Genomic DNA, 20993 nt, shown 5'->3' on the forward strand with positions numbered 1-20993 from the left:
ATCTCAGCACTGAAGGAGTCTGAAGTGTTGAAGTGCTACTTGTGCTATATTCAAGTCTGAAATTTTGCATGAACTTGCAGCACCAACCCTCCTCTCTCCCTGCCTTCCCCTCATTCATCGCAGCTCTTGAAGGCGACATAATAGAATCTTATTTCTTTTCCTCAGGAGAGCAAAGCAATGAGAAGTGAGACTCGACCTCAGTATATTTTGAAATAAAAAAAAAAAAAGAAAGAAAAAGTTACCATGATAGGAGACAGCCTCAGAAGAATACTGAAAGGCAAATGTACAAGCACTTTGCAGCTAAAGTATTCAACTGGGATGGATGAAGTAATGTGTAAGGAATCCATTTTTTCTGGATCGAAACTGTTACCTTATAAATACTTTGCGAGAAAAAACAGATCAAAGATACTCCTTGTTAAAAATACTGATGACCTTCTGATTAAACTTAAAATAATCCAGTTATAGGAGGACCCTGATATCCAGAGCTGGCTTTGTTTGATGCACAATGGGCCAAACTCATCCAAGGTGTTAAGCAGATGAAAGTCATTGTGGTGAACCAAGGAGCTGAGCCAGCCTAATGCACTTCCTACAGATTTTGAAAGGAGTTGCATGGCAGAGAAATAACTACCTTATGTCATTTTAAATCTTGTGGAAATCCCCAAAACAACGCTGGATTCTCTGTACTCAGTGTGGAATTATCTAGTTTATACTGTAGGATGATTTGAAAAACCTTTAGCAAACATTTATTTCCTTTGTATCCTTTTGAGACCTTAACATGTATATATGTAGTAATGTGACCTTAGCACATTATTACATGGACTACTTCTAGAATGGAGGCCCAAATTTAATTTCTAAAACATATGTGGGTTACACATTAAAATTCTGGTCCTCAGACACATTATAGTGCTTATTTGGTGATATCTCAGTCATCTTGATGAAGTCATGAACTGATTGTGAAAGATGCAGCGAGAACATTCTTGCTTGGGGAGTTTTGAATTAAGATTGCTGCCATGAGCCAGGCTGCCCAGATCAGAAATACATGGCTTGGAGTTACGTAACTGCTTCGTTTCTGTTTATCTGTGAACTGCAGATAGTGTTTGGGTTTGGAGGAGATATATATATAATAAGCACTAACTTGATGATGTGAGGCTTGCAAAACAGCCAACCTGGTAACACCAAGGAAAACACAAAAAACACGTGGTAGAATTGCCTGCTTTATAGTGTGGGATGAATCTTACCATTTCGGGCTTGCCTGAATGTCATTGTCTTTGGTTGCTTGGTTGTTTGCTAGTTTGGTTTTTGCCTGAATTCCTCTCGTTTTTGCAAACATTACAACTCTACCTATGGTCAGTCACAGAAGCTGTTTGATAAAATGCAGTTGCAGAGATTGAGTATAAGTTAGAGGAGGAATTAACCACAAAAAAAGTGCTTGTAGCCTGCAAGCATATCACCTTGTGTGATATTCCTGCTTGTTCTCAAAAGTTAGCCGGGACTTTCTTGTGGCTATATTTGGATTGGAGATGTCCCAGAGCGACTGGTATGTCAGAGCAAATGGGGTTGATAAATCACTTGGCAGTGTCCTTCCCCCGTGCCACTCCTTCAGCTCAGAGCAGGAGCCAGAGCTGTGCCGTGTCGGGGGGATTGTGCTGCTCAAAATGCCATCTTTCACAGAAAATATACAGCGACTTCCAATTACTCTGGGACTTCCCTGCATCCTTTTTCATCCCAGTTTTACAACCTGACCAGCCCCTTTCCACTGCCATCAGAGCTGTACACTGAACATCCAGGGATGCATCTGCTTGTCACTAGAAGTGACCGTCGCCACAAAGTGGACCGAAGAAGAAGAGTAGGAACTGCTCAAAGTCCTTGGAATGTGCTACAGGAAAAACTCAGTAGCCTAGGTGCTCTTCTCGTTGGCATTGGCAGCTTTGCAATACTGATAATAATATTTGTCCATTGTCCTCACTGTATCCAACAGTTAAAACTCTGTGAAGCTCAAAATTTGTTTTGCTGGGGGTTAAGAACCTGCTTCATGCCTAATACTGTGTTTCCAGGAAAACTTCCATTTCCCAGAAATTGCCTGCCATGTGCAGTCACCACTGGCTTCAAGAGACAGCAACAAGTAGCGTTTTTGTTTGGCCACACAAATAATTGCTCTGCTTTGAATCCCTGGGTGAATCGTAGATGGTTATGTCTCTTACTGATGAGTGTACAAATTTAATGTCTCACAGAGAGGCATTAGAAGAATTGTTATCTATGCTTTTAATCAGGCAAATTTTGCTTATTTGTGAGAACTCATCCTGAACACTCTCTCTTTTCATGGTTATTCCTCAGAGAAGTGAACATATTTGACTAAGATCCACAGGAGGGAGAATACCTGGATGTAGCCAACCATCAGGTCACCTTGCAGCATATCTACTAACCAAGTATTTTCTATGCCAGTGTGATTTAAGCTCTTGTAAAAAAGAGGATGAATGCATAGATATAGATTTGAAATTCCTGAGGTCCAAAACGCTTCTATCCTTTTCACTTATTTTTAAATTTCATTTTAATATTAGAGAAAGAGGTACGTACACACAATCACTTAAACCCGTGTATTCCTGTGAAAGTAACATGCTATATAATTTATTTCCTTTCACATGGAGAATCCTTGGGGCTTGGTGTCAGACTGACAAACAGCTCCCATCTCTAGTGATGTAATATTACGTGAATTTTGAAGCACTAAGTGGAAATCTGGACGATGGAAAGAACTGATGTTGCAATGCTGATACTTCTCCAAGAGAAAGACAAAGAAATGCTGTGTAATTGTAAGAGACAGAACTGGACAAAGGTACTTTCAGAGTGTGTACAGACATCTGTGAGTGATGACTTTTAATAGTTCTAATTAGACTGGAAAATAAGCTCCGGAGAGGGCAGCTGAGTGAGAATTGTGTAGCTAATACAGGAGAATGCTTCCCAGAATGCACTCACATCCTGTAAAACGTGTCATATTAATGGTATTTCAAAAGTCTTAATGCTCAGCAAGGCTGAGTTCTGAGGCTGGTGAATGTTCCTGGTATCACTCAGTGCTGGTTGCCTGACCCTTCAATCATTCATTTTGTGGATGCAGTGTGGTGGCCCCACTGCAGCACCAACCTCCCCTGCATGTGCTTTCGGGAACTGAGTGGATCACTAACTCATGAGTTAAAGACATGTGTTTGGGAATGTATACATCTCCTAGAGTTTTATGATCATATTCTACTTATGGACAACTCGTGAACAGGTTTTTTCGTCACAGAAATACTGAGACAATTTTGTTGGTTGACACCTGTAGTGTCAGTGAGAGCATAGAAGAAAAATGGATGTATTAAATGCAACAGGGTTTTGGAAGATAATATAGGGTAGAATAATAGGAAAAATAATCTACCATTTTATCTTATGTATGTTCTAAATAGGAACTGATTCTATTCCCCTCCCTGACGCAAGACTATCCATCAGATAATTTGAGATCGTCGTGCAATGTGTTTCACGTTGCAGTGTTCTTAAATAATGAATTCTTCTTGCACCGATTGTGACTAACAAGGACTCCAGCTCGCCGTTTGACCGTTTATTTTGTTTCATTTTGGTTTTGTTTGCATACCTGAAAGAGCTCTGTGAAGATGTTCACATCAGTTCTGGGTACCTGAAGGCACAGAATTGGGGCATTGAGGCTTCTTTTATCTTTGTTATCTGCCATCTCGGAGGGATTTCTCTAGGTGAGAATTGCTGTAATCAGGACTGCTCAGCCCTGTGGTTGCTATCTCAGCCGGTATCTCAGTCCTGGGCCTCTCGGAGAGTTTCAGTTGTGCTCTCAGGACAGTTTCCCACGTGCGGTTGGCCTGAGGTAACGCGCAGGAAGGCAGCTCCCACCCTCGGTTTTTATTTGTAGCGTGACAGTGTTCTGGATTTATGGAAACCACCGTGAACTCTTGGAGCCGGGTTCATGCTTTTCAAGTGTTAGGTTGCAGGAATCTTGACCAAGACAGCCTGAAAGGCTTCGAGGAGAACAGAGAGCGCAATGTTGAGGTGAATGGTGCTTTGAAATGACTCAAAGAAGTATCTTCAGGATGAGGTGTCTGGGAGAGCAGGTCAAGTGAAATGTAATTTTTCGCTTCCAAGTGGAGGACAGAAGCCATACACTGCCTGTGCAGTGCTGTGGGCCCTGAGGTCTCCAGCACACACATGTATATGTGTGTATGTGTGTAGGGGTGCCAAACTTGCTGCTTTTGACTCCTCCTGGCACCAACACGCAGGGAGTTGGCACAATGGTGCTCCTCGTTTAATGGTTCACATCTGCTAGGGACATTTCCTTGTCCAGATGACACTAAGGTGGAGACAATGGTAGTCAGTGAATGCAGTGGTGGGGAGGTGCAGCTGTGGGGACTGACATCCAGGGCCTGGTTCCAGTGCTGACCTGGCAGTGTCAGGGCAGTGAACTTGGAGGTCTTTTCCAACCTACATGACTATGATTGATTCCTCTCAGGGACTGCACACATCACAGAGCTTCTTGCCCATACATCCAGTGCTAGTTCAGGAATTGTTCCTGTGAGTGTGCTGGTAGGAAAGAGTCTGTGGCTGAAGGAGACCGTTGTGTGGATGTCACTGGGAGGGAAGTGTCCTGCCTGCAGGGGTGGTGTCTGCACGCTCATGGCAAGCAATTCTGTCACTGATAAAACCGTGGAAAAAAGCAGAAAGGCTCCCAGTTCAGGTGAAAATACAACACTAAGAAAGTCCCTGACAGTTTTTAAGAAGTGTTGGCTTTCCTTACATCTTGTAGTCTGTTTAAGGGCTGGAGGGGCTTGCTTGGATTTGTGCAGCTTTGTGGGTTCTGCTGGGTTCTGTCAGTGTAACTGCATTGCTCTGCAAGACTATTTGGAAATCTCTGCTTTGAGATTTGCTTGGTCAGTTGTGTAACAAATAGTCATTAAAACAAAGCGAATGTGTGGCTTTCCCCAAAAATACTCCTGCTGAAAAACACAGTCTTACCTACAGCTCTGAACTATCTGACATGTAATGTGTGGAATACAGTGTAAATGTGGGATGGATATTTAGCCTGTGCTTTGGCAACATCTGTCATGTAAGAACATTATGGTTATTTAATGGAGATTCTTCATTTAATTTCTCCTAATCTAAGGCACTGTTTATTTGCAAGGGCAAAAGAATGAGAGGGACTGTCAGTGAGGTTGTACGAAAAAGGAAGAAATGGTTAAAGTTCACCGTCTTTACAATTTACATCCTTACAAATAAGAGTTTTGTTTGCAATTTTCTAATATTTGTCCAATATTTAATCTCTCATCAGACAAAAAACCAAACAAGGTCAGCACTCTGTGCCAGCAGTCACATGTGATGCCAGCACTGAGGAACTGTCTGTGTGTGTGAGAGCCACAACTCTTCCATCTGTCATCAAATTACTGTTAATTTGGAGTTTTCATACAGCTGATCATTTATAGGAAGATTTGAAACAAGGAGTTGCATGTGCTCAGTTGTCCAGAATGATATTGTGGGGAAATGGTTTGTTCAATATCAATCAGAAGTGAGAAGTTAGTATTTTAAATGCGGGCTGACAGCAAGTGCGTCTGTAACAGCAACAGTGTCATTATCTCAGCCTGAAACATGGACACTTGAGTCTTGAATTTTTTCTTAAATTATTGTTTCTTCTGGAGCAGTTTTGGGGCACCAGAAGTTTGATATCAATTTGGGGTCTGCTAAGAATTTTTGATTTGGGAAAAATCTAGAAAGAGCAGGGAATTCTTTTAGCTGTCAGTTGTGCAGATGACAAATAACTCAGGATAGTGGTGATTTCTCTCTTATGAATACTCTGTAACTTTGAAAGAATTGCAGTCATTTGTATTCATGTTTCCACAGGTACTACTCTGGTTTTAAAGGTGGGGAGGCTGTCAGCTGCTGAAAAATGAAGTCATAAAATGGATAGATGATGCAGAAAGTCACTCTCAGAATCAGGAAGCCCGTCTGAGTTGCAATGGCTAAAAAAGCCAACTATCTCAGTAAAATAAGGTTGAAACAGTTTCTTTAAAAATCTTTTAAAAAATTAAATTTTTTTAATATGTTTATTTCAAATGTATTTGAGCAAAAAGTAAAAAAACTGCACTGTGGAGAATCTTCTGTGGCTGGTTCTGATATAACCATGTGTGATTCAAGAAGTAATACTACAGAAACACCTCAGAAATACAACTCTGAAAATTTCTTTCATAGACTTTAGGTACAAGAAACAACTGTGGATCGTAGGAGATCAAGGTTGGGGGTTTTTTCAGTACTGAAACACTTAGGTCAGTCTTGATTCCTGTGACTTTGTTATATACCTGTGGACTTGAGAACATGATTGATCTAGGCCTGCTGAAAACACCTGGTTTCACATAGTGAGATCTTTCCTTTTCAAGAAAAGCTGTGAACAAGTCGGGGAAAAACTGGAATCTTATATTAAAAAATTAAATTGTCATATTTGAAGCTGAGGATTTTTTTTGGGGGGGGGTGGTGTCATAATTATGGAAAGCTTCCTTGTCCTAACATGCCTAGTGGATGTTGTCCTTGATCCGTGCTACCCTAGCACGTAATTTCATTTTTTCCTGAGTGAACTATAAGCATTAATGTCCCCTAACAGTTTTGGAAACAAAATATTGGAATTACTTGGAGTACTTTCAGTAGTGTGTGCTGGTCATCATTAGCAGCTCTTCTGTCCTAGGCAAGGACACTGGTTTGGAACATCATTTTGTTTGATTAAATTCCCTTAAGTCGTGTTTGCAGCACTTGTGTGTCTGTTGTGTCACCTCAGTCACCGTAAACAAAGGCCCCCAAAGATCACAGAACTCCTTCAAGCCAGAGATCTGCACAGGCTTTAACAGATACCGTTATTAAAGTTTCTGAAAGGATGAGCTCCTTTCTGAATACACTCAAATGTATTATTCTGCCTTGGTAGGTTCTCTGCAAGTGCCCGAGTGTTGCATATAATATTCCACCACAACTGCTACCTTTGTGTGGTGGCAGTAACAAAGAAGTGGAGTGACAGGATGAAACGCAGTGGGATCCAAGGTTGTAATATATTTTCTTTCTGATTTTACACAATATGTCAGGCAGGAGGCTTAGTTTAAAATTTTAACTTCTTCCCCGCCCCCCCCCCCCCAAGATTTCCAATCCATCCTAAAATGTCCAAGTTGGAAAATGTGCTGGAGCCGTAATGCTGGCTTGAGGGGAGGGGAGAAAAAAGTGGGAAAAAAATACATGTATTGATACACACCACCACATGAGCAAAGCATCGTATACACAGGGCATCTACCGAGATTTACAGCTGTCGGGCAGTGTTAATCACCCGATTTGGGCACAAAAAGCACAGCCAAGGGAAGCACTGGTGCTTTACAGAGGTCCCAGAGATTAGTGCTGAGCTCTGTCGGTAATAGGTGTGTTTATCCTCACAAACTTCTGAGGAAGAGTTTTCTTGGAGGTTTAAGAAAATTGCACTCAAGAATATCCTCCTTTGATATTTTGCAGAGTAATGTATTCTGCCAGACAGGGGACTTTTTACTTATCTTTCTGCACATCAAAGTGTGTTTTCCCCTTGAAATGTGGGAAGTTGACAACTGTACAACAGCAGCAGGGATCTGGGTTCACAGAGTAAGCAGTGTTTCATTATGCTGCTTTATTTGGATGGGCAACTGTGAGAAATAGCTTATGATGTATAAAATATCTGAGTCTCTTTTTGTACTTGAAGACATTGTTATCTCTATTTGAAGTTGGCTAGTGAAGGTCAGTCAGGCTAACTGCTTGCAAAAGAATATCCTGTCTCTGTTGGCAGATACTCTTTTCAAAGTTCATTGCATCCAGCAGGCTATTTTTGTAAATACCACCCATCATGGCAAATTACAGGCCGGTGGTGGGAGGGGGAGAGGGGGTGGTGGATGAAGCCCTTTCATTGTGCAGAAATCGATTGTCGTTGCCCAGAGCGTTGCATGGCAATGGCAGGGATGAAAAGTGTGAGCTGTTAATTTGTTTGAGATTTGGTGTTGATCAGGAATGTCAGATTGCACTGCGGAAGTGATACATTCTGTGATAACTGTAATACTGAAACTTTCACTCACTGATAACCATGGCACTGATAGATTGTGGTATTTTCATGACATTTCCTTTGCTTTACTTTGAAGTCTGGCTGGTTAAGTCAGGAAGTCTTTCTGTATTAGCAACACTGAAGCTATAGTGTTGTTTCTTCCTCTCTTTCTGCTTTTTTGCATTTGTTGTTAAATGAGAATGGAAAGCTGGCTGTGTAGGACAGTGCTAATAGTGGTGAGTGGTCACATATTTCTCCAGTCTGTCACATTTGGGAATGAAGCCCATTAAAAAATGGGATTTTATATGAAGTAACATTTGAAAGGATCAGTAGGTTCTTTATGCTCTACTCATTAAAAATAAATCTTTGTCTTTCAGTGGTGTATTGGGTTTAGGTTTCATTAAATAGTGTGTATTCAAATCTACTTAAACTGGTGGTCCAGTCCCAGAAACATTTACAAATGAGAGCAATCCCAGTTGGGAAGAAAATTACTTGATGTATGTTGGAGTTGCACAATTAGTTTCATAGGAGATCCTGTTGGTTTCAAAAGAACTGATGAGTTGTCTGCATTAAAACTTTTTGGATGCAGCTCATAGGAAAGGCATTCAAACATATACATGAGTGGGATGCAGCCCTGGCACAGAGAGAGCCAGAGATCTTGTAACTCCCCTTTTTTTACATTAAGTGGTTTTCAGACTGATTTTTTTTTTCCACAATACACTCATTTCTAGGATATTATTATCTACCTTGAATGTTCTGCATAGCAGAGTCATTGGCTTCCTGCATTAAAACTAAAACTGATGGCAGTGTTGCATACTCAGTATTTATATTTAAAGCACTCGTTATAATGTATCTAATTTAGGTAACTGTTTGGATATGCTGGTACATTTTTTGCTCAGTTTTTCTAGTCACTAAGAGTTACCTGTGTGAAAGGGAAGGCTTCTTAAAAAATTCATAACTCACTTTAACATCAGTGAAGGTTCCTGATTAATTTAAACCTAATCCTGTTGAACTCACTGGCAACATTTATCCTTGTTCAACCAGATTGCAGTTAGTTACTTTAAAACCACAGCTCAAAGCAAAATGCTTTGCTTTCGATGCAACCACCAGTGGAATGATGAAGAAGATGCAAAAATACCTACCTCTAAGCTGCTGTTTTAAAAGGTTATCTAAAAATATCTGCATAAAACAGCTAAAAAGTCTTACGAGATAGTAATCGGTAATTATTGTGGAAACATCTGATTGGAAAAACCCACGACACGTCTCACATCAAAAAAAAAAAAATTAGGTAGAAAAATATAAGCACTGATATTTCCATGAGTGTTTCATGTAGCAGGGGAAGGAGGCCCTCAGTCAGCGAATACAGCTAAGTCTGTTTTGTGCTGTGGCAAATCCCATTGTGAAGAGGCTGTGAGTAATCAGAAGTGACAGCATAAGCACTTTCTGTTCAAAGTGATTTTACAGAGAGCATTATTTTCTGAGAAAAGCACACATATGGCTCCCATAATGCTGAAAGAGCACTGCTGTATCCATTTATTAGCACGAGCGTTGGGAGAGGAAGTTTTGCAAATGGTATTCAGATTTAAGACCTTCTTCTCTGCGTTTCCATTCCCTAAAACCTCCTTAAAATCGTAGGAATTGGCCAGATAGGCAAGGGTGGGGCGAGTGTGTCTGCCCAGGGATGTCAGGGCAGTTTGGGAGGGTGAAGCTGCTGTCAGGAATGTGCTGCTCAGTGGTCACTGAGGAGTCAAACAGCAGCACAAATGCTCTTCCTTGGAGGAAGAGCCAATATTCCAGCAACAGCTTTCATTTCAAATTCAAAGGGTAAGGCAGAGATTCAGAAAAAAACCACAGAGAGGTTGTTGCACTCATACCAAAGGGTGCACAGGTATTGTTGGTGCATTTTGATGGAGGTGCTTCAGATCCCTCTGACCCTCTCCTTGCCCTGGGCTTTTGTTCCTGTCACAGTGTCAGCTCTGAGTGACACCCCCTGTCCTGTCCTGTCCTGTCCCCTGCTCTGAGTAAGGATTGCACTGCAATGAAAAGCCAAGAAAGCTTGCTCTTACAAATGACCAATTGAAAGGATGAATTTGCCCCCTGTAGTAGCTACTTACCTAACTGAAAGGTTTTATTTTGTTATGCTTATTTTTCTTTTGTTCTCAGTGCTCACCTTGGCTCTGCACTTTGTGGCTATAATTTAATTCTGTGCATGAGGAACGTGCACGTTTGGCCAGGACCTTTCTATTTAAATTAATCCATATACATAATCAAGTTCTAGTATGCTGATTTTTGTAAATTGCTTACCAGTGTCTCACATTTACAAAATTGCCCAGAGGAACTATCAGAACTTCTCTTCTCAAAGCCTGGAGCCTCTCAGCTTTTCTCTTCAGGGAAAAGAAAGGTTCCAGTGCTCACACTTGTAGAGCCTGGTAGTTCCAAACCAAAAGGCCAATAGCTACACAAGTGCAATTTAAAAAAAATCCTCATGACAATTATGTCAAACTTGATGGCTGTCTGTTTGGGGTTGGCTTTAGGGATTTCTGGATCTATCAAAAACATGAATAGTTCGAAAACTGTTGGCTTTGGAAGTTGGCTCTAAATTTGCAAATAAGGTACCTATGTTTTTATTGGTTGTTAAAACTCACTGCCTCCCTGAGATGTTCCATAACCAAGAAACCTGAAATAAAAGCCTTTTTTTTTCCATAGTAATTTGTTTTGGAAGAGGTGGTAGAAGGAATTGGAGGGGAGCAGAGGAGATTCAGGTCTCTCTGTCTTTCATGAGCAGTAAGCCAAACAATTCCAATTCTAAAATTTCATTACAGGCCTTAATCACAAATGAAATGTTTCAAATACTTGTACTGCTTCCAGTAACCTCTTTCTCTTCTCATAAAATTCCCCCCAAGGAGAGTGAAGCTTGAATACTGAGGGGTCTGAGTACGTCACCAGTTATCTACTAAAGTGGAGACAATATTGTTTGTATTCAAGCATGAATTCCAATGACATTTAACAGAGTTAATTTTATCTCTGTTTGGTATTATGAATTTTGCCTCATTCTGTTCACTCTGTTGCTTTCTTTAAAATGCCTCTCCAATTTCACTGGCACTGGCCCATCGCTGGTGGTTGCCGCCACATGCCTGTCTAGCATAAAAACATCTTTATTACTGCAGAAATTATGTATTTAACAGCTCAGAGATACTTGCATCTGGCTTGGAATTATGGCAGTAATACTCACGTTGAGAGAGCTGTTCATTTGGTTTTAATGAGCATAAGCTACAGCTTGCCATCAAGGAACTACTCCAGCTTAATAACAGGAATTGTTGCGCCGCTCAAATCCGTTCTGTCTGGGTGGTTTAATGTGCATCACCTAATATGAGTGTGGGAAAATCCATAACCATGGAAAATAAAAGGGGGCTTCCATATAGTGCTGCTGCTATCTTCTTGGTGCATCAGCCTCAGTTGTAAAGCAGCAGCACACACAGTGTAGATGGGTATCTACTGAAGCAATACGTGTTGAAACCTTTATAGGTGAGGTATGAGGAGAAAATATACCATTAAAGTCTGCACTCAGAGAGGGGAGATCCTTCCACCTTTAATGCACAAATCATGGCAATTTTCATTCCTCTTTTAGAGTGGCTGCTGTGTGTCTGATAAAATAGATTAATGATGAAATACATGTGAAAAGAATTTATCCAGTGGTGGCTTTGCTAACGTTGGTGTTGTTTCTTCCCTACAGGTATTTCTGTAACAAAGAAGACTCATACATGTAAGTAATATCTTTTGATTTGGCCTTCTCTTAGGAATGGAGTTTGTTAGGCTGTGCCATGGTGCTCAGACTAGTAGGTGTTGGGCTGGTCTGAGAAGGCTCCATTTTAAAACTGCTGGTGGGTTTTCTGCTTTAGAGTGGTTTCAGTCCTCAGCCAAAATGTTGTCGGATGTACAAATGTGTGTGTGTGTTACTGGCACGTGTGTGAAGTCAGAGGGCAGGAAAAGAAAGTTGTGAGGAAAGGCAGAATTCCTGGCTCTGGTCTATATACCTTACAGCTGATAATTAACACATCCAGAAAATACAGATGAGAATGGTTATGTTTTTATGTCTGATATATATGCAGTATGATTCAAGCTAAAATATATTATTGAACTGAAAGCCTTCTGTCCCTTCCTATGCATGAGTCTGTAAGATAAATCATTCAGTGCTTGTGCTGAAGGAACTGGATCAAAACGAGGAGGTTATTGTTTTGCTCTCAACCTTATAAACAAACAGTCCTCAGAAGTGGCAACCTTGGAAATGTCTGTGGATGTGGGCATTTACTTACATATACATTTATTCCAAATCTTCTTCAAAGACATCATTACTGGGGATCAACTCTCATCTACCCTGCAGCGAGTTAAAAGCACAATTCCAAGAAAATATCATGATTTGTAGCTGGACATACATTGAGATGTTTTGAGTGCTGTGGAGGTTTGGAAATCTGGTAGTGCAAGAACTGTACTTGCCCAGGATCTGAAACAGGAGTAGGCAAAACTGAGGCTATTAATTCATGGAAGCCCCCTAACAAAACAGGTGGTAGCCTGCACAAAATTTACAAATATATATGCATTTTAACAGGATCATGCATTTGAAGTATGTTCATTGCAGCTTCCAGGGTTAAAGTGGTGGTGCAAAGTATCTTACATGGTTTTTATTCTTATTTCATTCCTGGTTTTATAATATTCATGTAATGAAAAATCTGACTTGAGATTATGAATTCTCACTGCACAGAGCTACAAAATTGATTTAAGAACTTCAAATGAGAAATTTGATTTGTATGAGTATTGAAGCAAACTCTAAATGCCTCAGACTTTTAGATCATGATAGTCCTGCTCTGCTTAGGTGGGTTTGCTGCTTAAAGTGTTCTTAGAGTCAGATTCCCTTTGGCTGAAGGCATATGAGGTTTCCATTCCACTTAATGGGAGCTACAGGCAGGAGTCTGGGGGTGCAGTTTGACCCTTCCTCGTGTTTTTGGTGAATATTTGAGCTGCTGGGACTGGGGACTGAAGTGCTCTGTCGCCCACAGGCCAGGCACTGCACACACAGCTCCCTTGCACAGCCTTGCCTTGAGCTCAGCCCTGGCCTGGAGCAGCACCTCTCTAGAGCTGGGGAGCAGTTTGGGGGTTGTGCCAGCCCAGTCCTGGCCTCTCCTGTTGCAGGCTGATGCTGTGCATGGTGGTTTGTACCATTCCCCCAGGAAATCACCTGCAAACACCCTGTGCTGTGCACAGCAGTGCCAGGACTGACCTGCTGCAGGAGCCCCAGCTCCAGTTCAGCACTGATCCTTTCCTAGGGAAGGTCAAATAGCAAGCACAGCCCTAAAGAGTGTAGGAAATGCATCTGAAGCCAGGCCAGGCTGATGGGGTGTGGTGGTGCTGATGGGCTGTTGAGGTGTTGTGTGTCTCAGCTGAAGTAATTTCAGGCCTCTGATGAAGAAAAGATGTATTCATTGACTCCTCACCACACACCTCCAGAGCAGGCAGAAATTAGGGACCAGTGTCTTTGGTGTTGAGAACTCTGTGCTTCTCTAAGGGAGCTGTCAAGGAGTAATTCCCTGATTTGTTAATCAGTTGTCATGTGATTGCTGAAGCATGAACAGAAAAGTTGCCTGAATAATGGGAAGATAAGCTTGCCCATTAAGAAGGGATTAAAATAGAAGGAGCAATATGCTGTTATTAGCATGATGAAAATGCAAGCTACATTTGCAGGCAAATATGTATGAGGCTCCATTCAGTTTTGGTTGAGGTCCTTTTAGAATTCATTCCTGTTATGACAAATTCTCATAGAGCAGAAATTAATGTAAATTGTGCATCTTTGGCACTTCAGCTTCATGCACAATAAACATGTTTTTCCATTGTTGCATAGATATTTTTTTTATTATTGAATAGAAGAAGTAGGAAAAAGATTTCAGAGTTTTGGAATGATTCAGGGAAACAAAATTATATAAGCACCTAAATGCAAAAATTACAGTTAAAATCTCCGTTGTTAACAACTACAAATGACTGGGAAAGAGAGTCTGTGTATCAAGACAATCTAGAGTTTGCCTATCACCTTGTACCTTGTATTTAACTTAGCCAAATTGTTACGTAGAATAGGATTTGTGCAAAAAAATTTCAAAAAGCGTTCTTGCAAACTCTTTGTGCATTGTATATACATTGCCTGCACTGATGTTTAGAGATATGGATGGAGTTGTCTTATTCCAAATTTATGATATGTGGCATATGAGGGTGTTGACTGACTGTAAACTGCCACTTATTTCTAATGACCTTTTGATTTAATTAGGGAGGAAGAAATGGAGTGGAGAAAATGAGTGGCAAAGTGAAAAAAAATCAGTGGAGAAAAAATATTTTTTAATATAAATGCCAGAAAGTTTGATACATGATAAGTTTCAAACATTAATCCCTTTCAGACTTCAACTAAAAGCTGTTTTAATTTTGCAGGTTTTGAAATTGGTGGTGACCTGTCTCCACAACTTAGTTGTTCCTGGGTTTATTGTTTGAGTTTTGGGATATGTTTTAGCCCCTTCTCAGCATTAGTCTGTGACAAGTGTCCTGAAATGGAATTCCTGTGCTGCTCACCGGTGCTCAGGCCCTTTCTGAATCCAACAGCAGTTCAGTATCTGCACACATACAGTGCTGAAGAAAGCTGTTCCATAATGCAGCTATCTCAATAAAATCTGAGAGGTTTTCATCCTTCTTGCTACAACTAATTCTATTTCATTGGCTGCTTCTCCACATTCTGTCTTTGTCAGAGTCTAAACATCACAAAACCTGCCACTTTTAAACAAGGAGCCTGATACTCTGCCAAGCAGCTCTGAGGGGATAAATGTTATCCACCCCAAAATGCAGTTCTTTCCTTAGTTAAAGTTTAGGATTAAACAGGCTTTTAAAGTTAAAAAGCCTTCTGTCTGTTTGTAGCACTATTCTCTTGGGCTCACATGGCTATTTGTTAGGCTAACCTTCACTTTAGATAAGATGTGCTCTTAACTGTCAGATGGTAGAGGACAAGTCCTGTCTCAGCTTCCATTCAAAGTGGGACTTCTGGTCTTTCAGTTCTTTTTTGACTCAAGAAAGATATGACTGACTTTTAGATTCTTCTCTGATCATTTAATTTACACTAATATTTGTAATAGAACTTTCTTCCTCCCATGTTTCATGCCCTGAATAGAAAAGTGCTCCAAATGAATGGTGACTTGGATGCACAACTTCAGCCTTTTGCAAGTTCAGAGAGGCATCATAGTGTCAGTGATGACAAGGATCTGAAATTCTGTGAAACAAAAGGCTGCAAAAGACCTGCATTTAGTGTTTACTGACTTGGGGTTAGACTCAGTCCTGAGATGTGTAGTGTTTAGTTTCTGACATCTTTAATCTTGCCATACTTCATACAATTAGTTTCATGGCCTCCACCAGACCACTTGTGACTCACAACTATCAAGTCATTCACCTTATTTTTCTTCAGATCATTTTTATATCCTGGGCACTGGCTTTCTAAATTGAGTTTGACTTGGCTGCCTGTCAAAGTAAGGGCTGGTTTCCTGCAGATGTATCCAGAGGGTGAATATTGCAATGACTCCATGATGTCATGGAACCTCCTTTCTCTCTGTTTGAATTGTGAAGAGCACAGTTAGGAGCTTCAGAGGAATTTGATTGCATAGCTGGAGCTCATATCTGCATGGAGGTCCAGGGACATTAACTTGCTTACCTGGCATCTGTAAGGTAGGACAAAATGCACAGATTTTACAAACCTTCCATTCACACCAAGGAGCTCCTGCCATCCTTTGGAATGTTGTTCCACAGCAGAAAAGACTCAGGAGCCCCAGTTCCTGGTGGCACTCACCTGTCAGTGCAGAGGTGGGGACCTGAGGGGCTGCTCTCACCTGCATCAGAACAACCAGGTGCTGTTCAAACTCAGAGCTGCTCCTTGGGTTTAACTTTCCAGTGATGGTGTGGACAGTGACCCTGAGCTGAGTCCCAAAGTGACAACTGCTTCATGCACTGACCCTGAATTATCACCATTTGGAGAGAAAGGGCATGTTTCTTTGGGCAGTCATGATGCTGGATAGCTGAGAACTTCAGTTTCTACACCTGCACCAGCTCACCCCTCAGAGAAATTTAAGATTAAGACCTACCAACCCAGTCTGTTCTCTCGTGCCTTTATTATAAGGATTCCCGTTGTTGGTAATGGAACTTTTAGTTGTGATACTTTGCCACTGTTCTTTCCTAAATCTCTGGCTCAAGAGAGTCAGACATTACAGCAAAATGGTGTCCAAAGTGTGCACCTCATCCTCAGATCATGGCAGTCTGCTCAGATGAGCTGTTAGAAGTTCAGCTTCATCTCAAACATGTATTTATAGAATACTTTGCATTGCTTCCCGAGGCAGAACAAGGCCAACTCAGCTCTAGGTTTTCAGTTCCTGGAGAGGTTTGTGTGGACTGTCCCATTCCAGCATGTTACCCCTCCTTGGTACCTGCTCTCTGAACTGCCACAGACTTTGACACTTAATTCTTTTTTCTGTGTCCCTGCCTTGTAACCCAGGACAGTGGCACAAAAGTGTCGTTGATTGTGCTTTGTAGGTTGTATTGTGGTAGTACAACAGCAAGAGGATCACCATTAGTGACCTGTGGACTAATTTTGTTCATCTTTTATTATCTCTGTTTGCTTGTAATGCAAACAGATGTACTTGGGTATCACGTTCAGCACAGTACATTTTATATATTCAGAACCCAAGGTATATCCAGATTTAACAGAAAACACTCATATCAAAACCCTCTGTAGACTAAGACTCCTTTGTAACTCTAAGATATTTGCCCTTTATTTGAGACTTGGGTATTTCTCTGCTTTTTGTAATTTACCAAGATAGTTATTCTAGAATAATTTTTCCTAAACAGTTATGTCAGTAGTCATCTCTGTGTGAATTCCTTAACTTTGGGTGAAATGTTCCCTGCTTATACCGAAGTTAGCCTTTCAGTTAATTTCTGGCAGACGAGAAATGTTTCCAAAGCCAGGCACTGATTTTAATGACATGAGCTGGAAAGTGGGAACTGTGTACTCGTAAGTTTTAACACTAAATAAAACCAGTTGCAGGAAGAACTGGCAGCTTTGGTGGCAAAGGTGGAAGTAAACCCATCCCTTCTGCTATCTGAGATCCCACATCAAGCTCTGGGACTGTCCCTACACTCACCTTGTTGTGTTTGTCTAGAGATAAATCCTGACTCAGGGAACTTTGGTGAGTGCACAGTAACTCTGGGCTAAGTTCAAGTTTTTGACTCTAGGCAGGTGCTAAGAAGGGCACATCCCTTTTTAAAAATGAGGAGGCAGCTTTGGGACAGAAGAAAGCTCTTCAGCTGCTCAGATGTCCAGATATCCCAGAACTCCTGCTCACCAAAGTTCTACAAGCATATTAAGGTTTGCAGCTTAGTGGAACCCAAGACCTAGATTTCTCTTTTTCTCTGATTTTACTTTCCTTCCATATTGCATTTATAGTCACTACTGAAGATTTCTCAACATTTTCTAGGTACTTTGCTTAATTGTATTAAAGGGAAAACCACTATGATTTTTTTTCTGATCTGATTTATAATTACTTACCTATTATGCATTGTGCTGTTGACTTCCCCTTGTGTTTCATATGTCTGCTAAAGTAAGTAAACGATGCTTTTCCCTCACAAAACAGGAACCTTCAGGAAGCTGATGGTTAACGGGATCTGCTGTTAGTACCAAGGCCTAAAGAGAACAGGTGAAAACTAAACCCTGTCCCCTGAGGCCAATAAAATAGCTGTTTGGTCCCCTGTGTGTAACCTCCTAATAACTTCATTGGGCAGCCTTAAGATCCCTTGGGGGCTTCTCTGCAAGAGCACTCCCTCTCTTTGTTCAGATTGCTTATTAAAAATGATTTTATAATGAAGTTGCCTCAAATAGCTGCTACTTTTCTACTTGTCCTTGAAGCACTGTTTGCCCTGGTGAAGAATCTGAAGACAGCTATCTAGGGCTTTCCTCTTGTTTAAAACTTTTACTGAACTACTGCTACACTTTTTTTTTTTTCTTTTTTCCTGTGAGCCCAAGGAAGGCTCTTCATCAGCAGCTCGACATTGTGCCTTTAATTCTGCTTTGAAGCCCTCCCTGTGAAAAGTTTGGTTTGGTTGCCACACAAAACACTGTGTCAGTGACTTGTTTGTTTTCTGAGAGAGAATGAATGTTCCCCTCTTGTTGTGTGGTCAGTTGTCGAGTACAGGGGCAGAGGTGAAGGCATTGTCAGGTAATGAGGAGAGGAGGGAATATTGATAAATTCAGAAAGCATTCCTGGCTGGCTTGGGAGAAGGAGGACACAGAATGGCAGTGCTGCCTGTGAATGTGTGAGCTCCACGACATGGCTGTGGGGGAATCTGTGCCTGCTCTGCTCCTTCACGGGAGGTTCATGGCAGTGAAACATTTCCTCTGTCAAAGTTCTGATATCTGGGAGAGAGCCCAGCCCTTTGCCTGTGTGGAAGCAGCCGTGGGTGAAGCATCAGGAGAACCTTTTTTTTATTGATGTCTGGTTTGTGTCCTCCCAGAGTAACTGGGCAGAGGTGGCACAAACCCGGTGCCTCTCATCTCCTCTGAGCTGCCCAAGGGCTTGGAACCCGCCTGGGCCCCCAGCCTGTGGCACAGTTGGAAGGAACAGTTCTTTTTCTCCAAGGCAATTAAATGCACTGCCCTGGAAGTCCCCGGGGAACTCTGTCTATTAGCTGCACTTGGAGATAATATCAGGTCTCTTCTCTGGTTCTGTTCTGAGTATATGGAGCAGCTTCCATCTACATGGGATTTTTGGCTGTGACCATTAATTATGGACTGACTTTACTGTGAGTTTTTGTGGTAAATACCCTAAGACAGGGTTTTCTGTGCCTTTATGATGAAGTAGCATGCAAACTAGAGAAAGGGCAAAACTGCAGACTGGTTGAAAATTAATTTTGGCAAGTGAAGACCAATAAGCATTTGCAAAATGTTAATCATTCAGCGTAAAAATGTATATATGTGTGTGTGTGTATGTTGGTTTATGGTTCAGATACTTCTAAACTGGAAATCAATAAATTGAAGTGTTCTTTTAACACTTCATTTCTTTCTGTGGTCTGTCCTGTGGAAGAATATAAGATGGGCAGAGACATTCTCTTTAATGTTTAAAAATTTGGAGGCCGATGTTTTAAGGAATGATGAAGAGTTAGGAAGAGCATTGGGGGCTTTCTGACATTAAGGATCTAAACTCTGTCAGTGTGGTTGCTGGATATTGAGATTGTGGACATGACTCAAAAACAAATTTGAACTGTTGGTGGAGGCAGGCAGCACAGACATTGTGAATGTCTGGAGTGTTCTGTTATACCTTACAATTCCATAGAAGTTGTTCTTACACCTTTTGTACCTTTCCTTTTTCTATTTATTAATTCCTTAGGCCGTTCATTTGATGTAAGAAATGTAGTAGATTATGTCATGAACACTTCTTGTGCCTTTGCAAGGCACGTGAGCAGAAAGGGCACAGGACTGATCTGAATCCCACTGCAGCTGCTGGAATGGATCCTGTTGGCTGAAACGTGCTTTCATCAGCCCTGATAACATAATCCCTTCTCTGTTGTTGTTTTTAAAGTCTTCTGTCTTTAGTACTCTCTCAGCTGTTATGTGAAGGTTATGTTTCCACCTGGATAAGAACAGCTCTCCCCAGTTTTAGTGTGGTCATTGGTTAGAGAAGAGCCCTGTGTTATGGGCTCAGTCTAAGCTTCAAAATACATGATGCTCTCCACACTGTAAGACTTTAGTCTGACTCTGAGAGCAGTAGAAGTTCCTCTTTTTGGTCATGAAGTTAATTATTTGTGTTAAGTCTTTTTTTTTTTTTTTTAGTGTCTTGGGCACCAGAAAACTGGCAGATGGGAATTCTCCAAATCTACTTTTGCATTCTGCATATTTTCCAATACAAACAATGTGAAAGCAAATAGGAAGTGTTACTGCTCATGACTTTCTTCTTTAATATGTGGGTTGCATATTTTGGCTCTGGATAGTCTGAGTCTAACCAGCTCTAACTACACATACAGAGAAATAGTTTGACTACATCCTTTGCAATAGCTTCCTAAGAAATAATTACCCTTACCAAACAAGGCTTGTGCAAGACTCACTCAGTTTGATTTGAACAGTTTCTTGAAGTCACCTCAATCTTTATAGAAAGGTGAGTCTTTATGAATGGATTACTACCAAATACAGCCAAGTGTTGGGATTAAATTAGGGTTAAAATTAGGATTAAAACATTATCTTTAGGCCTGGTGGCCCATTTGTTCAAAGATCAAAAGTCCAAGTGTTTTCCTAATGTAGGTGGTTTATTCCTATGGATGTATCACTGCCACCTTTTTCCACACGTGGAGAAGAATCTGTCCATGGAGCTTTCTGCTCACATTCATTTCACCTCATGACACTGTTTATTATAACACAATACTGCATTTTGTTGTAGTAAGGCTGAATTCTAATGATTCTAGAGCAAGCTTAGTCATAGGGACTTCTCCAAGGTTGGTATCTGAACCAAAAAAAGCACATTTTATTATCTGAATTTTGAAACCAGGGACTGATTCCATCATTCCTAATAGACTCATTTATTTGACAGTGCATTGCTAGGCTTGTGCACTTGCCATCCTGACACAGCTATTGAACCTGAAAAGGGCTTTTTAATGTATGTTGATGGTTAACCTTATTAGGACTGTAAAATATTGGAAGTTTTGCAGCCTTTCTCTGAGCACATCAGCCCAGAATTATTTAAATGTTGAGCCCAGCTGGGAGCACAGCTTGGTGCAGGCAGCATGTGAGGCAGCTCCTTCTGGCAGAGCAGGTAGTCACTCCAGCTCCTAATGAGTAGCTTGTTCTTAATGTTGTGACCAAATGATG

General features: G+C 41.1%; 1 protein-coding gene across 3 annotated transcripts in view; it reads left to right on the forward strand.

Moving 5' to 3' along the window:
- Positions 1-20993, forward strand: part of RORA (RAR related orphan receptor A) — a 358029-nt gene that overhangs the window by 229779 nt on the left and 107257 nt on the right. For all 3 annotated transcript variants that reach the window (XM_032700479.1, XM_032700482.1, XM_032700480.1), the window contains exon 2: positions 11808-11837. In XM_032700479.1, the coding sequence (XP_032556370.1) occupies positions 11808-11837 (30 nt within the window). The remainder of the gene's footprint in view (positions 1-11807; positions 11838-20993) is intronic.

The sequence above is a fragment of the Chiroxiphia lanceolata genome, chromosome 12, assembly GCF_009829145.1.
Source record: "Chiroxiphia lanceolata isolate bChiLan1 chromosome 12, bChiLan1.pri, whole genome shotgun sequence".
NCBI classification, from domain to species: domain Eukaryota; kingdom Metazoa; phylum Chordata; class Aves; order Passeriformes; family Pipridae; genus Chiroxiphia; species Chiroxiphia lanceolata.